The following is a 15,697-nucleotide window of genomic DNA, read 5'->3' as shown; positions in this document are numbered from 1 at the left end:
AAAACACCCCCTAAAATCCCGACCCACTGGTGCACACGCCTGTGTAAATACAGCATGGCATGAATACGTAGGGTCTGCGTTAAGACCCAGCTCCACCAGAGTTTTAGCTGTGTGACCTTGAGTCACTCACTTAACCTCTCTGGACCTCAGAGTCTTCATTCAGAAAGGAAAATAAGTCAACCCCTAGCCCTGTGCACACTATATGACCCAGTAACTCCAGCTCTAATTTCTCCCAAGGTACTAAGCCAAATGTGGCCCCAGACGCTTACTAGCTCTGGAATGGTTCCACATTTGTATAAGAAAAATGAGAAACACAGAGAAGTCTGAGGAGACATATACGAAAAAAAATAGCCCTGCCTTCTGGTGGATTTTTCTGTCTTCCAGGTTTTCAGCAGCATATATTACTTTGGCAGTTCAAAAAGATAATAAGTATCATTTTTACAAATTAATCACTCTCCAGATGGCTTCTAAAGAACTTGACAAGCAGGTTTTAAATGCATATAGAGGCTGCGGTGGCTCATGCCTGTAATCCCAGCACTTTAGGATGTCGAGGCTGGTGGATCACTTGAGGTCTGGAGATTGAGACCAGCCTGGCCCACATGGTGAAACCCTGTCTCTACTAAAAATATAAAAATCAGCCGGGCATGGTGGTGTGTGCAATTCCAGCTACTCTAGAGGCTGAGGCAGGAGAATCACTGGAACCTGGGAGGCAGAGGTTGCGGTGAGTTGAGATTGCACCACTGTACTCCAGCCTGGGCAACAGAGCAAGACTCCATCTAAAAATAATAATAATGATGATGATGATAATAATAATAATAATAATAATAATAATAATAATAAAATGCACATGTAAATTCAAGGGACTCCGGGATTGCCAAAACAATCTGTAAAAGATGAACAAAACTGGAGGTCCCCAGTCCACCGTTTCAAACCTGACTACAAAGCTCCAGTCATCAAAACTGCGGGACTGACATCAAGGTAGACACAGACCCATGGAACAGAAAGAGGCGTCCAAGATAAACCTCACATCACAGTCAACTGATATTAACAAGGATACCAGGACAATTCAGTGGGGAGAAAATAGTCCTGTTTCCTGCCTTAGCCTTCTTCGGAGCATGCAGGCCACGTGATCTCATTTTCACTCATCAGGTCTGTCTTCCCAGCTGGCCTGGCAGCTCCTCCCAGGCGGGGCCTTTGTTTTGTTCAATGCCATATTCCCAGTGGCTAAAGCAGGCACAGACCCACAGAAGGGGCTCAAACCGCAGGGCCATCTATGGACTTTCTAGAAAGGTCTCCTAGGCATGCAGACACTTGGTTCCAGAGGCTGCCGTGCTCAGAACTCAGTCTTGTTAGGAAATACACAAGAGACAATGTTGCTGCTATACAGAAAACTGAAAAAAGAGAAAAAAAAATCACATCTGGATCTCGGACCCGGTCCCAGACCAAACCTAAAAATAACAAACAGAAAGATTAAAATCAAATTCCACGCAGCAGGCCACGGCAGTCCGCTCTGGGAAGCAAAAACCGTTCACGGCCCAATTCCACCGCCACCCCGAGGAGGTACAATTTATTCCTGGATACCATAGCTCATGCTGCTGCTGTACTTCCCAGGCCATCCATCTTAATCCGCTGTGTCACAAAAGACTTTTGAAAGATAGCACTAGTCATTATTTTTAGGGACGCACTCATTTGCCAACCCCGAATCCTGCGGGCAGATGTCTAGGATGTGCATTAACTGTGCTCGTGCACACCACTCCATCACGCATGTCTTACGAGATTTTGCTTTAACCAGAATTAAAAACAAGTACTTTTCCTTTAGATCCTTCTGAATTATAATCAGGATCTGCAGCCTGTCTCCCCCAGAGCTATGACAGTTATGTTTTAATTACTTCCAAAAAGAGTCGGACGAGGGCTGGTTGCAACAGGCAGGAGGAGACGCGGCCTGGTGGGGGCCAGGGGACACAGGAGGGCACCTCTGTGTGGCTCCAACAGCACTAATTTCTGCCCAGAGGATAGTTTTCATGCAGCTGACTTTCTTCACAGAGACAAAGGGAGGAAGAAAAAAGAACTTAAAGTACCAGGAAGGGTCTTGTCCAATCAACCGGGGAATGAGATGTGAAATCTGCTCTTGGGGGGAGACGCACCCCCAGATGAGATGTAGTCAGCCTGCTTTCAACCAGTCTGCTTAAGGAGTTCTGCGTGGTTTTTTCCTGACACCCAATGTGTCATTCCAACAGCAACTCTCTGCTTATCTGATACCAACGGGGTGTCCTACGATTCAGTCTGATTCTAACATCAACTACCTGGAGTTGACCCCACAGGCTAAGAGCTAAGTCCCACCAAACGGACTTCATTTCAGACACCAGCTGCAGATGGGGCTACCAGGCTGCCTGAGGAGCCTCTTCCCGCTGATTACAGATCAGGGCTCCTCACCTCAGGTTCAGTGATTTGCCAGAATGCACAGAGCTCAGAAAAGCATTTTACTTAGGATTACCAACTTACTATAAAGATTAGAAGCATAGCGGGCCGGGCGCGGTGGCTCATGCCCGTAATCCCAGTACTTTGGGAGGCTGAGGCAGGCAGATTGCCTGAGCTCAGGAGTTTGCAACCATCCAGGGTATTACGGTGAAACCCCATCTCTACTAAAAAACAAAAAATTAGCCGGGCGTAGTGGTGGGCGCCTGTAATCCCAGCTACTTGGGAGGCTGAGGCATGAGAATCACTTGAACCCGGGAGGCAGAGGTTGCAGTGAGCTGAGATCGCACCACTGCAGTGCAGCCTAGGCTGACAGTGTGAGACTCCGTCTCAAAAAAAAAGAACTCAGGGACAGCGTAATTAATAGGAAATGCTTCATAGGACAGCGTTTTCGGGGAGGGGAGGGGCTTCCATGCCCTCTCCCTGCGTGTCCCCCTCCCAGCACCTCCATGGGTGTTCCCCAGCTCTGAAGCTCTCTGAATCCCATTGTTGATGGGTTTTGTGGAGGATTCATTATGTAGGCGACTGATTACATCATTGGCTACTGGCGATTTGATTCACTCTCCAGTCCCTCTCCACCCCTCCCAGAGGCTGGGGGTGGGTAGGACTGACAGCCCCACCACTCTAATCCTGTGCTTGGTTACTCTGGGGCCAGCCCCCACCCTGAGTCACCTCATTAGCATAAACCCAGGTCTCATTATGAAAAACAAAAGACGTTCCTATCACTCAGGAAATCGCAAAGGTTTTCCGTGCTGCGTGCAGGAATCTGCACCAGGACCCGGAGGCTAAGGCCAGGTCTAGGTTTCTCCTTAAATTGCAACTATATAGGTTTCCCTTGGCTATTCATTCTGGAAAGCATAAGAATAGCCACTCCCCTCCTCTTTTTTTTTTTGAGACAGAGTCTCGCTCTGTCGCCCAGGCTGGAGTGCAGCAGCGCAATCTCGGCCCACTGCAAGCTCCACCTCCCGGGTCACGTCATTCTCCTGCCTCAGCCTCCCGAGTAGCCAGGACTACAGGCACCCGCCACCACGCCTGGCTAATTTTTTGTATTTTTAGTAGAGATGGGGTTTCACTGTGTTAGCCAGGATGGTCTCGATCTCCTGAGCTCGTGATCTGCCCGCCTCAGCCTCCCAAAGTGCTGGGATTACAGGTGTGAGCCACCGCACCCCGCCGCCCCTCCCTCTTTTAAGAATCACTGAAAATTTAAAGTATCTCATCTATAAACCTCTAGTTGCCTGGGCAGCAGTCACTGTTCACCCATAAGTAATTCAGGTCGCTGCTGGAGAAGGTTAGAGAAAATACACAAGAAGAAACACCAGCAAAGATGACTTTCAGGTAAGTCTTCCAGGCTCCTGCACCCACTTCCAAACTGGCACTGCCCGTCTGTCCATTCACCTCCCTCCCGGGCTGCCCTGTTCACGCTCATGTTCCCAGCACTGCCCTGACAGTGCTAACGGGTGATCAGGTGTATGATCTAACATCATCCTGACAATGACACTTTGAGGTTGTCAGGTTGGTGCTATTAGCCTCCCACTTTAATCTGAGTTGGGATTTGAATCCAGGAAGCTGACCCCAGAGCCGACCTTCACTCCTTAACAGTATAATACATGAGTATAATCAATGCTCAGAGACAAGTTTTGAATGACTGGCCTCATTCTCAGTGCCTGGCTGAGTCAAGAGCTAAGGATTTTTTTAAACAGGAGCAGAGGGCAGCTCACAATATTTTATACGGCGACAGTCCCAAGGCAGCAGAGGTCAGAGGGGGTATCTACAGGAGAAGACAGAACAGGCAATCAAAACAAGAGGAAAAAAAGTGCAGATGACAGAGAACAGAGAAAGAGAAAACGAGAGGACCAGCCAGGTGTCCTTGGAAATGTCCCCCATTTCCAAGAGGGACATTCAAGACTGCAATGTGGCCACAAACAATGGCCACACCACCATATCCAGCAGATCAGGATGTCGGCCAGACCTGTCTGTTCCCTGACCTGCTCAGGCCTGCATACGGTCCGTGCTTTGCACTAACACGTCTGCTTCAGGACTGAATGCCTCCGAGGAACCATTGGGAGGTGGCCTCTATTAAGGCCTACTTAGATGTAATCCACTAGCATTAGATCATGACAGTCCACAGCACACAAAGGATGCTCTGGAAAGCAGAGAGAATCATGCAGGTAATGTGGATGGAGGTGTTCTGTCTGCACCATCCAGACTGGCCATCTCCTCCCAAGGCGAGCACCTGGGACCACCTACATCAGCATCCAATCCACAGGTTTACCCCCACCCTCACCTCCTCTTCCCAGAGCCTCCTCCCTGCCATCTCACAGGTTTAGGGTGGAGCAAAAAAAACCACAACTGGCTGGGCACAGTGGTTCACGCTTGTAATCCCAGCATTTTGGGAGGCCAAGGCAGGCAGTTCACTTGAGGTCAGGAGTTTGAGACCAGCCTGGCCAACATGGTGAAGCCCTCTCTCTACTAAAAATACAAAAAATTAGCTGGGCATTGTGGTGCATGCGTATAATCCCATCTACTTGGGAGGCTGAGGCAGGAGACTCACTTGAGCCTGGGAGGCAGAGGTTGCGGTAAGCTGAGATCGTGCCACTGCACTCCAGCCTAGGTGATAGAGTAATAGAGTAAGACCCTATCTCAAAACAACAACACAAAACAACAGCAACAACAACAAAAAGCAACCACATCTGTCTTGTCTCTAAGCCATATGCCATCTTGGGAGATCCTGGTGTGAACCTCATGTTGGTGCTGCTGACACAAACCCCCATCGGTTCTCTCACTGTCCATCAAGGATGAATTAGCTGTGTGTGTGCGGCAGGACTCCAGCCCTGGGGATTCAGCAGGCCAGAGAACGTCACGGTCCCTCACAGCATAAGATTACATTCTAGGGGAGGAGAAAGACCAAAAACAAACTAGTAAGCGGGAAATGGCTCCAGGCAGGAGTAAGCCCAGCGAAGAAAAAGTAATTGGGGTTAGGAGGAGAGTGATGGAGTGACAGGGGCAGGAAATACGTCTCCAAGGAAGAAGCATTGAGAGAAAACTGAAAGAAGTGGAGAAGACAGCTCCAGACATGGGCCTTTGAAAGTCCGAAGACCAGGTATGTGATAAGGAACCTAACGTTGCCCACGGAGAATTTGGGCCTGTGCCCTCGGCCCCTGGGAGGTGATCTCCTAAACCCCAGAATGCCTTGCCAGATAAAGTACCTCTGCTTACCTGGGGGCCTCAGGCCAGCCAGACAGTAACTGTGTGATTCAGGGAGGGGCTTTGGGTTGCACTGCATCAGCCAGCTGCTGGAGGGGCTGGAGACAGATGAGCCATGTGGTCAGTCAGCCACGCCCATGCAAGGGAGCCTCAGCAGAAACTCTGGACACGGAGGCTCAGGCGACTCTCCCGGCTGGCAATACTGCATGCGCATTGTCCCACATCACCAGGAGAGTAACGCTGCCCATGACACCATGGTGACAGGACAATGGAGGTGCCATGTGGGTACGTTCAACTCTGCCCTGGGCAACTCTTCCCTCGGCTGATTTTCATCTGTAACCCTTCACCATCAGAAAGCATTAACTGTGAGTGTGACAGCTTTAAGTGAGTTCTGGGAGTCCCTCTAGCAAATGATCAAACCTCAGGGCAGTGTTGGAGATCCTGAACTTGCCACTGGTGTCAGAAGTGAGGGTGGGCTTATGGGATGTCCCCTTTCACCTGATGACCAGTGGGCACTGGCTCAGTGTGTCCTCAGAGCAGCAAGCTGGTCAGGGTGGCCGGGGCAGTGAAGGAGGAGGGGAGGCAGGGAACGACACAGGAAGGGTCTGGGCAGAGCATGTATGTGGGTGCTCCGCTCAGCAGCAGCCCAAAGACAGGCCTCAGTGCTAGCCTCCGGCTCAGGCAGCGGCTGGCAGGCTGACTCTCCCCTGCTCACCCCTACCTGCACAAGCATGCTGCTCTGGCCTTGTGCAGTGAGGACCTGACTCCCCAACCCAGAAGAAAGGAGGTGCTGAGAGTCCATGAACATGAGCAAATCCAGACTCAGGGAAAAACCCTGGCCGCACAGAGAGCCCCCTGCATGCCTGAGAAATGAGAATCAACCAAGTGCAGCCCAGGCTCAGCACAGCCATCTCACCTGCTGCCACCCACACGCTTCTCTGTTTAAAAGGCTACAGTCAGGGAGAACTAATATTTAATGTACATCCCCTCTGTGCCACCACTACAGTAACTAACATGCCACTGACAGCCAAACCGATGCTGCTCTCCTGGTTGCTGTGTCTATGCTTATTTTATAAAAGATTGATCAAGAGTGGAAAACGTCTGCCAGCCTGCTTTGAGACGCAACCTGCAGTCTGAGAGCAGGTGGAGCCTTCCAGAAACATGTGCTTCAGGCTGGTGGGACGGTCATAGTTACAGGCTTCTCAGTGTCTGGCAACTGGCCCTTCCGGGAAATGGCCAAGGATGCTGCCGCTGCAGGCACCAAAACCCACCCTGCCTGGCCCTAGTGGCCAGGGTCCGCCAGCTGCAGCTGGAGGCAGCAGCCTGGAGAAGGGGATGGTGTTAGTTACCTGTGGCTGCTGTAACAAATTAACACCAACCCAGGGGCTTCCAAGAGCTCAGTGGATTCTCTTGCAGTCCTAGAGGTCAAAGTCCAAAATCTGTTCCACTGGGTTAAAATCCAGGTGTCAGCAGGGCTAGTGTCTTCTGGAGGCTCCAGGGTTCCTTCTGGGTTCTCCAGTGGAGAATCCATTTCTTTGTCTTTTCCACTTCTAGAGGCAGAGACCACCTGCATCCATTAGTGTGTGGCCCCTTTTTCCAACTTCAGAGCCAAAAGCTACCACCTTGCCTCCAGGGTCAAGCTGCCACGTTCACGTGCAGTCAAATCTCCCCATGTCCCTCTTATACAGACACTAGTGAACACATTGGGCCCACCTGGATCATCCAGGACGACCTCACCATTGCAAGGTCGTTAACTACACCTGTCATGTCCCTTTGCCATGTAAGATGATAGTCAATGGCTCCAGGGATGATCACACGGTCATCTTTGGGGACCATGATTCTGGCCCAGGTTCCCTGCGAAACAGAACCAGGGCAAAGCTCACCGCTGATGCATTTTCTTTGGCAAGGGTTTGGGGGTGAGGGGAGGGCATCCCAGGCTACCAACAGGGAGGGGAAGGGAGGTGAGGCAGGTGCATGAGCTCGTTATGGCTTCAGAAGAAAACCCAGTTGATGCTCAGCCACGCGGCCCATCTCCATGAGCCATGGTCTCAGAAGCGAACATCGGGGAAGTCGGGGAGAGGCATTTATTCCTTGGCTCCTTCCTGTCATTAGTCCTACTTTGCCCCAAAGGATGTTAATTAGCTTCCCCAAACAGTCAGTCCACCCCTGCTCCTCAATGTGGCCTTCTTCTCAATCTGGAACCTGGAAGAGGTGGGGCAGCCGGAGCCTCCACGGGTCCCTTCAGTTTGGCCCTGGCTGCCACAGACATTGTGGCCCCTCCACGGTGGGCTGGCATTCAGCAGCCCAGCCCTTGCCCCACCAAGGCCAAAACAGCCTGGGGGTCTTTGGTGGCAAAGCAGCAAAGGCAGAGGTGGGGGGCGCTGCAGACATCTGGGAGGAACATAAATGAAATCCTGCATAGCAGGGAAATCGCTTATCCATCCCCCAGCCCCAGGGCCCAGCACAGGACCCTGCACTCAACCTGGCTCAGTGAACACAGCACCAAATGGATAGTCATTCAAGCCCAGACACATCACTAACCCCAGCACCTGGGGGTGGGGAGTTACTTAAACCTCTCTCTTTTTTTTTTTTTTTTGAGACAGGGTCTTGCTCTGTCACCCAGGCTAGAGTGCAGTGGCTATTCACAGGCATAATCACAGCTCATTGCAGCCTTGACCTCCTGGGCTCAATCAATCCTCCCACTTCAGCCTCCTGAACAGCGAGGATCACAGGTGCCTCCCACCACACCCAGTTAAATTGTGTGTGTGTGTGTGTGTGTGTGTGTGTGTGTGTGTGTGTGTGTATTTTCTGTGTGTAGAGACAGGGTTTTGCCATGTTGCCCGGACTGGTCTTGAACACCCGGGCTCAAGCAATCCCCCAACCTTGGCCTCCTAAGGTGCTGGGATTTCAGGCATGAGCCATGGCACCCAGCCTCTTCACCTCTCTCTGAGTCTCCACACGGAAGCAAGAATGACACAGCTGCCCAGGGAGTTGTTTCAAGAAGATAATCTCGTGAATGGAGTTTGTGAACTCTCAAGCATTGCTCAAAAATCAAAGAAAAAAATCTTTAGAAAGGTGTATGGGATGGTTTATCTTCTGTGTCAACTTGCCTGGGCTCTGGGGTGCCCAGACAGCCAGTGAAACATTGTTTCTGGGTGTGTCTGGAAGGGTGTTTCCAGAGGAGATGAGCATTTGACTTGGTGAATTGAGTAAAGCAGACAGCCCTCCCCAAGGCGGGTGGGCCTCCTCCTATCCCATAGAACAAAAAGGTGGAGGAAGGTTGGATTCACCTCTCTCTGCCGTGAGCTGCTAGTGCCAGCACCTGGATCTTCTCCCACCCTGCTCCTGCTACTCAGGGCTGCAGACGCAGGCTGGCATCTCTACCACCGGCCCTCCAGCTTTCTAGCTTGCAGATGGCAGGTTGTGGGACTTCTCAGCCTCCATAGTCAAGTGAGCCAATATCATAATAAACCTCTCTCTAGATATTGACACAATGGGGTCTGTTTCTCTGGAGAAGATTGACAATTCTCATGCATCCCTTGCTTAAATATCCCCCGAGAACAGCATTTTGGTGGCTAAAAGACAGTGACTTTCCTCGTCGACATTCTTCTGTTCAAAATAACAAAGTGAGTATTCAGAGGGAAAAAATAAAACAAATTAAGTAATTTAAGTTATTAAGAGTCAACATCTTTGGGTGGACCTAAAACTGACATTTGGATGATTTATTTTTGGTTTTTTGTTTTGTTTTGTTTTTTGTGAGACGGAGTTTTGCTCTTGGTGACCAGGCTGGAGGGCAGTGGCAAGAAGTCAGCTCACTGCAGTCTCTGCCTCTCAGGTTCAAGCCATTCTCCTGCCTCAGCCTGCGGAGTAGCTGAGATTACAGTTGCCCGCCACTACGCCCAGCAAATTTTTTGTATATTTAGTAGAGACAGGGTTTCACCATGTTGACCAGGCTGGTCTCAAACTCCTCACCTCAGGTGATCCACCCACATTGGCCTCACAAAGTGCTGGGATTACAGGCATGAGCCACCGTGCCCGGCCTCAACGTAAATTTTATAAGAATATAACTTGCAAGCCATTTTACTTATTCTGAATGAGCCCTCATGAAAACACAGCTGTACAGCACAGTGTCAGGTCCATTGCGGTGGTGAAGGTGGAGAAGCTTTTTAAAAAGCACTTTTAATAGAAAAATGTCTGTTTCTGGCAGACACTGTCACCATCCGCATTTTCAAGAATCCCGGAGTGCCCAAGCTGGCCGTGAGCTGTGGAAGTCAAGTGTCTGTGTCTGCCACGGCCGTCTGCCCAAGAGCCCACCCTGGGTTCACCAGGGTCAGGCGGAGCCACAGCCTCTCCTTTTCAGGGAATTCCCTCTCAAGCCCTACCGTGGTTAAGATCAGAGCAACCAAAACTGCAATCTGTACTTGGACCCACACAAGCACTGCCTCATGGCGAGCAGGAGCCACGCTGGAGAAGGACAGCCGCTGCCCCAGAAGGCCAGCGCCACAGGATCCTTCCCTCACTGTTCCCTGACCTCTGGGAGCGGGGCAGCCAGGTTCCCCGCCCAGCTGGGATTCACGCCTCCAGACGTGGTGGAAACTGACTGTCCACTCAGCGCAGGCATCGACATCAGATGGCTCCTTGGCAGGAGTGGCCAGAGGGGTCACCCTCCTGCTTTTCAAGGTTAAATCTGAATCTAGACCCCACCAGGCTCCAGAAGGAGTTCCAACTCCATCTGTAAGGTACTACACTAGCTCACGCCAGCACTCACTCCTAATCCTAAAATCTCCTCCTGCCAGGCTCTGTCCAGCGAAGAGTTCACAAGCCGGGTTGTTAAAGCCCCAGCTCACCAGGGCACATGGGAGGTGCTCGGCACTGCGGGCTGGATCCTCCCTGCCATCCTCCTCTGCCAACATGTCTGCCCACCTTCTCACGCAGCACCAGCGTCCCTTTCAGGAGCCCTGGGTTTAGCTCCCTTTGTCCACGAGAGCCCTGAACCCCAAAGCCAAGGCCTCGCCCTAAGAGGAAGATTCCAACCAAGACGGAGCTTCTTACCTTGACCAGTTCCTTGAACTTGGGGTCTTCCTTGGATGTGGGGTCGATCATCGTGCGCTCCTCGTTCTCCTCTGCCAGGGACAAAAGGAAGTCACGGTCAGCGATTGTGGGGGTAGCAGGGACATGGGGAGCCGGGGGAGGCCGACTCATCTCTGACAAATGGAGAAGCAGAGAACCCAGCACGAGGGGAGGGTGACTGTGAGGAACCGCCTTCTGGAAGGTGGATGGGGCCTCCTCCCGCCTTCCCCTCTTCCGGAAGGGGATGAAGTCAAACTCCATCGTTCTGCCTGACCTCGCCCCTCCCAGATTCCGCCAGCAGCTGGTCCAAACCATTTCCATGTTTCAGGAGAAATAAGGAGAGAGCAGCATTGACAGGGCATGAGATGCATCCCCCGGCCGGGATCCTGTATGTGGGAAAGCTCCAGGCACCAGGTAGTTCCCTGTGGCCACTATTTATAAATACATGTGAGGAGTTGGGATGGTTATAATGAGATGGAAGATGGTACATTCAGTGGGAAAGAATCAATATGCAATGTTGTATGAAAATAACATGCAGAAAAAATATTGAGAAATAAATAGCAAAAAAAAAAGGGGGGGGTGGTGGATGAGGCTTAACAGTGAAATGTGCTCATCCTCATCCTCTTTCTATTTCTCTACCTGTTTGCTTTCCCTCCATGTTTCAGCCTGGATCCCACAGACACCAGGCAGCCAGCCGAGCCCGTCATGGAGGACAGTGCCGTGGAGATGGTGCAGAGGCGGGACTGCGGAGGAGGCACCCACAGAAGCCAGGCGTGCTCCACAGCAGAAATGCCCAGTGCCACACAGAAGCCAGCAGGCGCCGAGCACCTCTGAACACATGCAGGGAAGGGCAAGGGGGTCTCAGACTGCCCACGCTGTCCAGCTCCGGGACCTGCACAGAGCATGGAGTGGGTGAGGCCTAGGTTCCACTCACCGGGAGGCTCTACACCACACTTCTCTCTTAAAGAGGAAAAAAGGCACAAGAGAGGCCTCAGGCAGAAGCCAGGTACCCCCCAGGACATACAAGTGGAGATGGCCAGGACACAGTAGAGACCAGGGTCCCAGAGCCCAGACAGGCTCCCATGGGGCTGGGGACACTGACCGTGTCGGTCAGAATGAAGACAGCTTTGAAGCTGGGCATAGTGGCTCACGCCTGTAATCCCAGAACTTTGGGAGGCTGAGGAGGGAGGACGGTTTGAGCCCAGGAGTTCCAGACCAACCTGGGCTACATAGTGAAATCCCTGTCTCTATTTTTAAAAATGAATATAAAATAAAGTAAAATAAAATACAAAAGAAAGAAAGAAAACGGCTTTGAGTGAAACTTCGCTGCTGACACAGATGTGATGCAGCTCCCCGGCAGCAGAGTGTAAACGGACAACACGGAGGAATTGTTTTTGAAGTCATACAGATCTGATGCCTGAGAAGGACACTCCAGGTAATGTGCAGGGAGCACTCGAGAGTCCTGACGGTGTCTCTGCGAAGGCCTCTGCAGCCTCCCACTCCTGCTGGGATCAAGGCCAGCGTCCTCCATGTGGCCTCCAGGGCCCCTCTCCAGCCACATTTCCTGCCCTCCTGGTGCAATCTGCTCCAGCCCGTCTGGCCTTCCTCCTTGAAGCCTCACTGCTGCCTGCCCTGAGCCTTGGCACCTGCTCCCGCTGTCCGACACTCTCTCCCTGGCCCATTTCCTTCACCCTTCAGATCTCAGCTCCCCAGCTGAGATCCTTGAGCCCAAACGCCAAATCTTCCAAGCTCTCCTGTCCCAAAGGACTTGGTGTGCCTGTGTGACCCATGTCTGAGACCCCCTCTGGACCACCTATCTCAGGTGGGCAAGGAGGAGGGCCAGGCCGTGCATCCACACGTGTATGGGAGGGGGTGCAGGACGGAGAGTGAGCAGGTCACTACCCAATCCCAGCCTTCAGAGAGGCCATTTCTGGGAACAGCCCCTTCAACCCACGCTAAAAATCTAAGCATCGCGCTACCTAGCATGTCCTCACACCTTGCTCTTGCTGAACTGAGAAGCAAGATTTGGGCCCGCCCAGCTCATGTGGCCCCCACAGGGAACTCGCAGCTCCCTCCTGAAGGCTCTGAGCCGACGTCCGACCCCCCGACATCCCCTGGACTGGGCAGCGTGCCGTGCCTGCTCAGATGTCCCAGGACTGCGGGCTCCTTGAGGGGTCCTGCCTCAGTCGGTGGGGCCACTGAGAGGAACGGGGCATCTGATCCAGAGACTGTGAAAGGTGGAGGACAGAGACACCATTTCGAGCCTTAGTGTCACCAAACACTTTCTCAGAGGCATCTCTGGTCTTTAACTGTCCCCGTTGGGTAGCTTTCATTCCTGAACCCACCTAGAGGAGGACAGTGGGCCTGAGAGGGTGCAGGCAGGCAGCTGTGTGTGGCGGTGTGTCTGTGTCTGCAGATTCCGCCGGAATCTCCCGGCCACCTGGTGATGGTGATGGTAGGCTGGGCTCAGAGGCTCTGCACAGACCAGGGAGCAGCTGCGTCTCACAGGGCAGGGGTCTGACTCAGAGCAGGCGTTTACCCTAGATGAGGAACCTCTGTGTCTAGGGGCTCCGGAGCTCACCGTCAGCCCCTGCCGCCTGTCAGCATTCATGACTGGCTCGCCTTGGCCTAGGACCCCGGACATGAAGCCCCTGCAGGCCACTGAATACCATGGCCCTCGGTCCGCTAGGGGCTGTTCACGCGGCCTAAAGAGGAGCAATTCCCAAACCTCAGCGGGCCCCAGACTCACGGGGGCATGTTTAACACAGAGAGCCCTGGACCCACATACTCTCCTTTGGTAGGTCTTGGGGTGGCGAGGAACCCTCATTGCCGAGTGCCCTGGGACTTTCTGACATCCTGCATTGAGAAACAGGACTCCAGGGACTCTGGGAGAGAAGAAAAAGGCTGTGAGAGGCTCCTTGCTTTTCCTAAAAGGAAGCTGAGAGCAGACACCAGGAACCGTGCCGTCTCTGAGCTGTGTGACTTTGGCGGTCTCTAAACTGTGCCATGATCCTCTCGGTGGCTCCGAGACTGAGGCAGGACCCCTCGAGGAGCCCACAGTCCTGGGACACCACAGTGGGTACAGCAAGCGCTGCCCAGCCCAGGGGGTGCGGGGGGTCAGACGTGGGCTCAGAATCTTCAGCAGGTCTGGGTCCGCACCCGGATCAGGTTTCTCTCCACTTCAGTCAGAGGAGAAGCAGCGCCCAGAGGCCGGGGCCGGGGTGGTATCTCCGTGCCAGTGTTTTGTGGCAACCGAGCCCCCGCCCTCCCCACCTTGTGCATCACAGCAGAGCATCCATCAGCTGCAATAAAATGTGCCCAAGGACGGAGACCTGTCCTGCTCACCTCTGATGAGGGCCACCATCTTCACTGAGAGGGTCTAGAGCAGGGGGGAGCAGCCCAGCTCTGGGGGCGAAATGCCCAGGGTTCAAAACTTTGGCACTTACTAGTGATCTCTGTGATCGTAGATCTGTGCCTCAGTTTCCCCACCTGTACAATGGGGATAATGATACAACCCACCTCACAGGGTCACTGAAGGGACTCAGGAGCAGGAGCATTCACAGTGGACCCCCAATATTTGCCACAATGGTGACATTTATGAGCCCAAAGGATATGAAATACACAAACAGGACTTCAAAAAGAGTCAGGTGCTATGCAAATATTCAGTGAGTGAGTTCAGTTATTATTATTTTTTGAGACAGGGTCTAACTCTGTTGCCCAGGCTAGAGTGCAGTGGTATGATCCTGGCTCACTGTAGCCTCAACCTCTTCAGACTCAGGCAATCCTCCCACCTCAGCCTCCTGAGTAGCTGGGACTATAGGTGTGTGCCACCAAGCCTGGCTAATTATCTGTTTATTTTATTTTTTGAGATGGAATTTCACTCTTGTTGCCCAGGCTGGAGTGCAATGGTGGGACCTCGGCTCACTACAACCTCCGCCTCCCGGGTTCAAGCAATTCTCCTGCCTTAGCCTCCCAAGTAGCTGGGATTCTAGGCATTTGCCACCACACTTGGCTAATTTTTGTATTTTTAGTAGACAGGGTTTCACCATGATGGCCAGTCTGGTCTCGAACTCCTGAGTTCAGGTGATCCATCTGCCTCGGCCTGCCAAAGTGCTGGGATTACAGGTGTGAGCCACCACACCCAGCCAATTTTTGCATTTTTTCGTAGAGACAGGGTTTCGCCATGTTGGCCAGGCTGGTCTCGAACACCTGAACTCAGGTGATCCACCCACCACGGCCTCCCAAAGTGCTGAGATTACAGGCCTGAGCCACTGCACCTGGTGGGGCTGCTCTCTTCTAACTGGAGGGAGAGGAAGCCCAGTGGACCCCGGTGTGACCTCAGGTAGCATCACCAGCTCTGGCTTCGGGTCGGCTGGTGGCTAAACTTGCATTGGCATTTCTTCTCCATAAGCTCTTGCTAGCCTGGCCTTGTCACGGAAACCACAAAAAAGGGATGAACTGGGACTTCCCTTTGAACCTGGGTTTGGAAATAAGCGGAATGTTCCACAATCGCCTTCCAGATCAGCTGGATCCCGAAACACACTTTAAGGAAGATGTGTCTTAGCTGTTACCCATTACATCAGGCGGTGAGCGCAGGGGCCTGGGCCACTTGGCAGGACCCACCCTGTAAGCCCACGCTGCAGGCAGCTCTGGCTGGCCCAAAGGGAGGAAGCATATTAATCATGTTTTGCAATTTCTTTTTTTCTTTTTTTTCATTGAGATGTCTTGCTCTGTCACCCAGGTTGGAGTACAGTGGTGCGATCTCGGCTCACTGCAACCTCCCACTCCCGGGTTCAAGCGATTCTCCTGCCTCAGCCTCCAGAGTAGCTGGGACTACAGGCTAACCACACCCAGCTAATTTTTGTATTCTTAGGAGAGACGTGGTTTCGCCATGTTGGCCAGGCTGATCTCAAACTCCTGACCTCAAGTGATCCGCTCACTTTGGCCT

General features: G+C 52.4%; 1 protein-coding gene across 1 annotated transcript in view; it reads right to left on the bottom strand.

Moving 5' to 3' along the window:
• PARVB (parvin beta) overlaps window positions 1-15,697 on the bottom strand; it is a 142,139-nt gene that overhangs the window by 52,056 nt on the left and 74,386 nt on the right. Inside the window, 1 exon segment of the mRNA XM_030915385.1 lies at window positions 10,732-10,802. Within this exon segment, the coding sequence (XP_030771245.1) occupies window positions 10,732-10,802 (71 nt within the window).

The sequence above is a fragment of the Rhinopithecus roxellana genome, chromosome 13 (genome assembly GCF_007565055.1).
Source record: "Rhinopithecus roxellana isolate Shanxi Qingling chromosome 13, ASM756505v1, whole genome shotgun sequence".
Taxonomy (NCBI): Eukaryota; Metazoa; Chordata; class Mammalia; order Primates; family Cercopithecidae; genus Rhinopithecus; species Rhinopithecus roxellana.
This window is presented reverse-complemented; position numbering and strand designations above follow the sequence as displayed.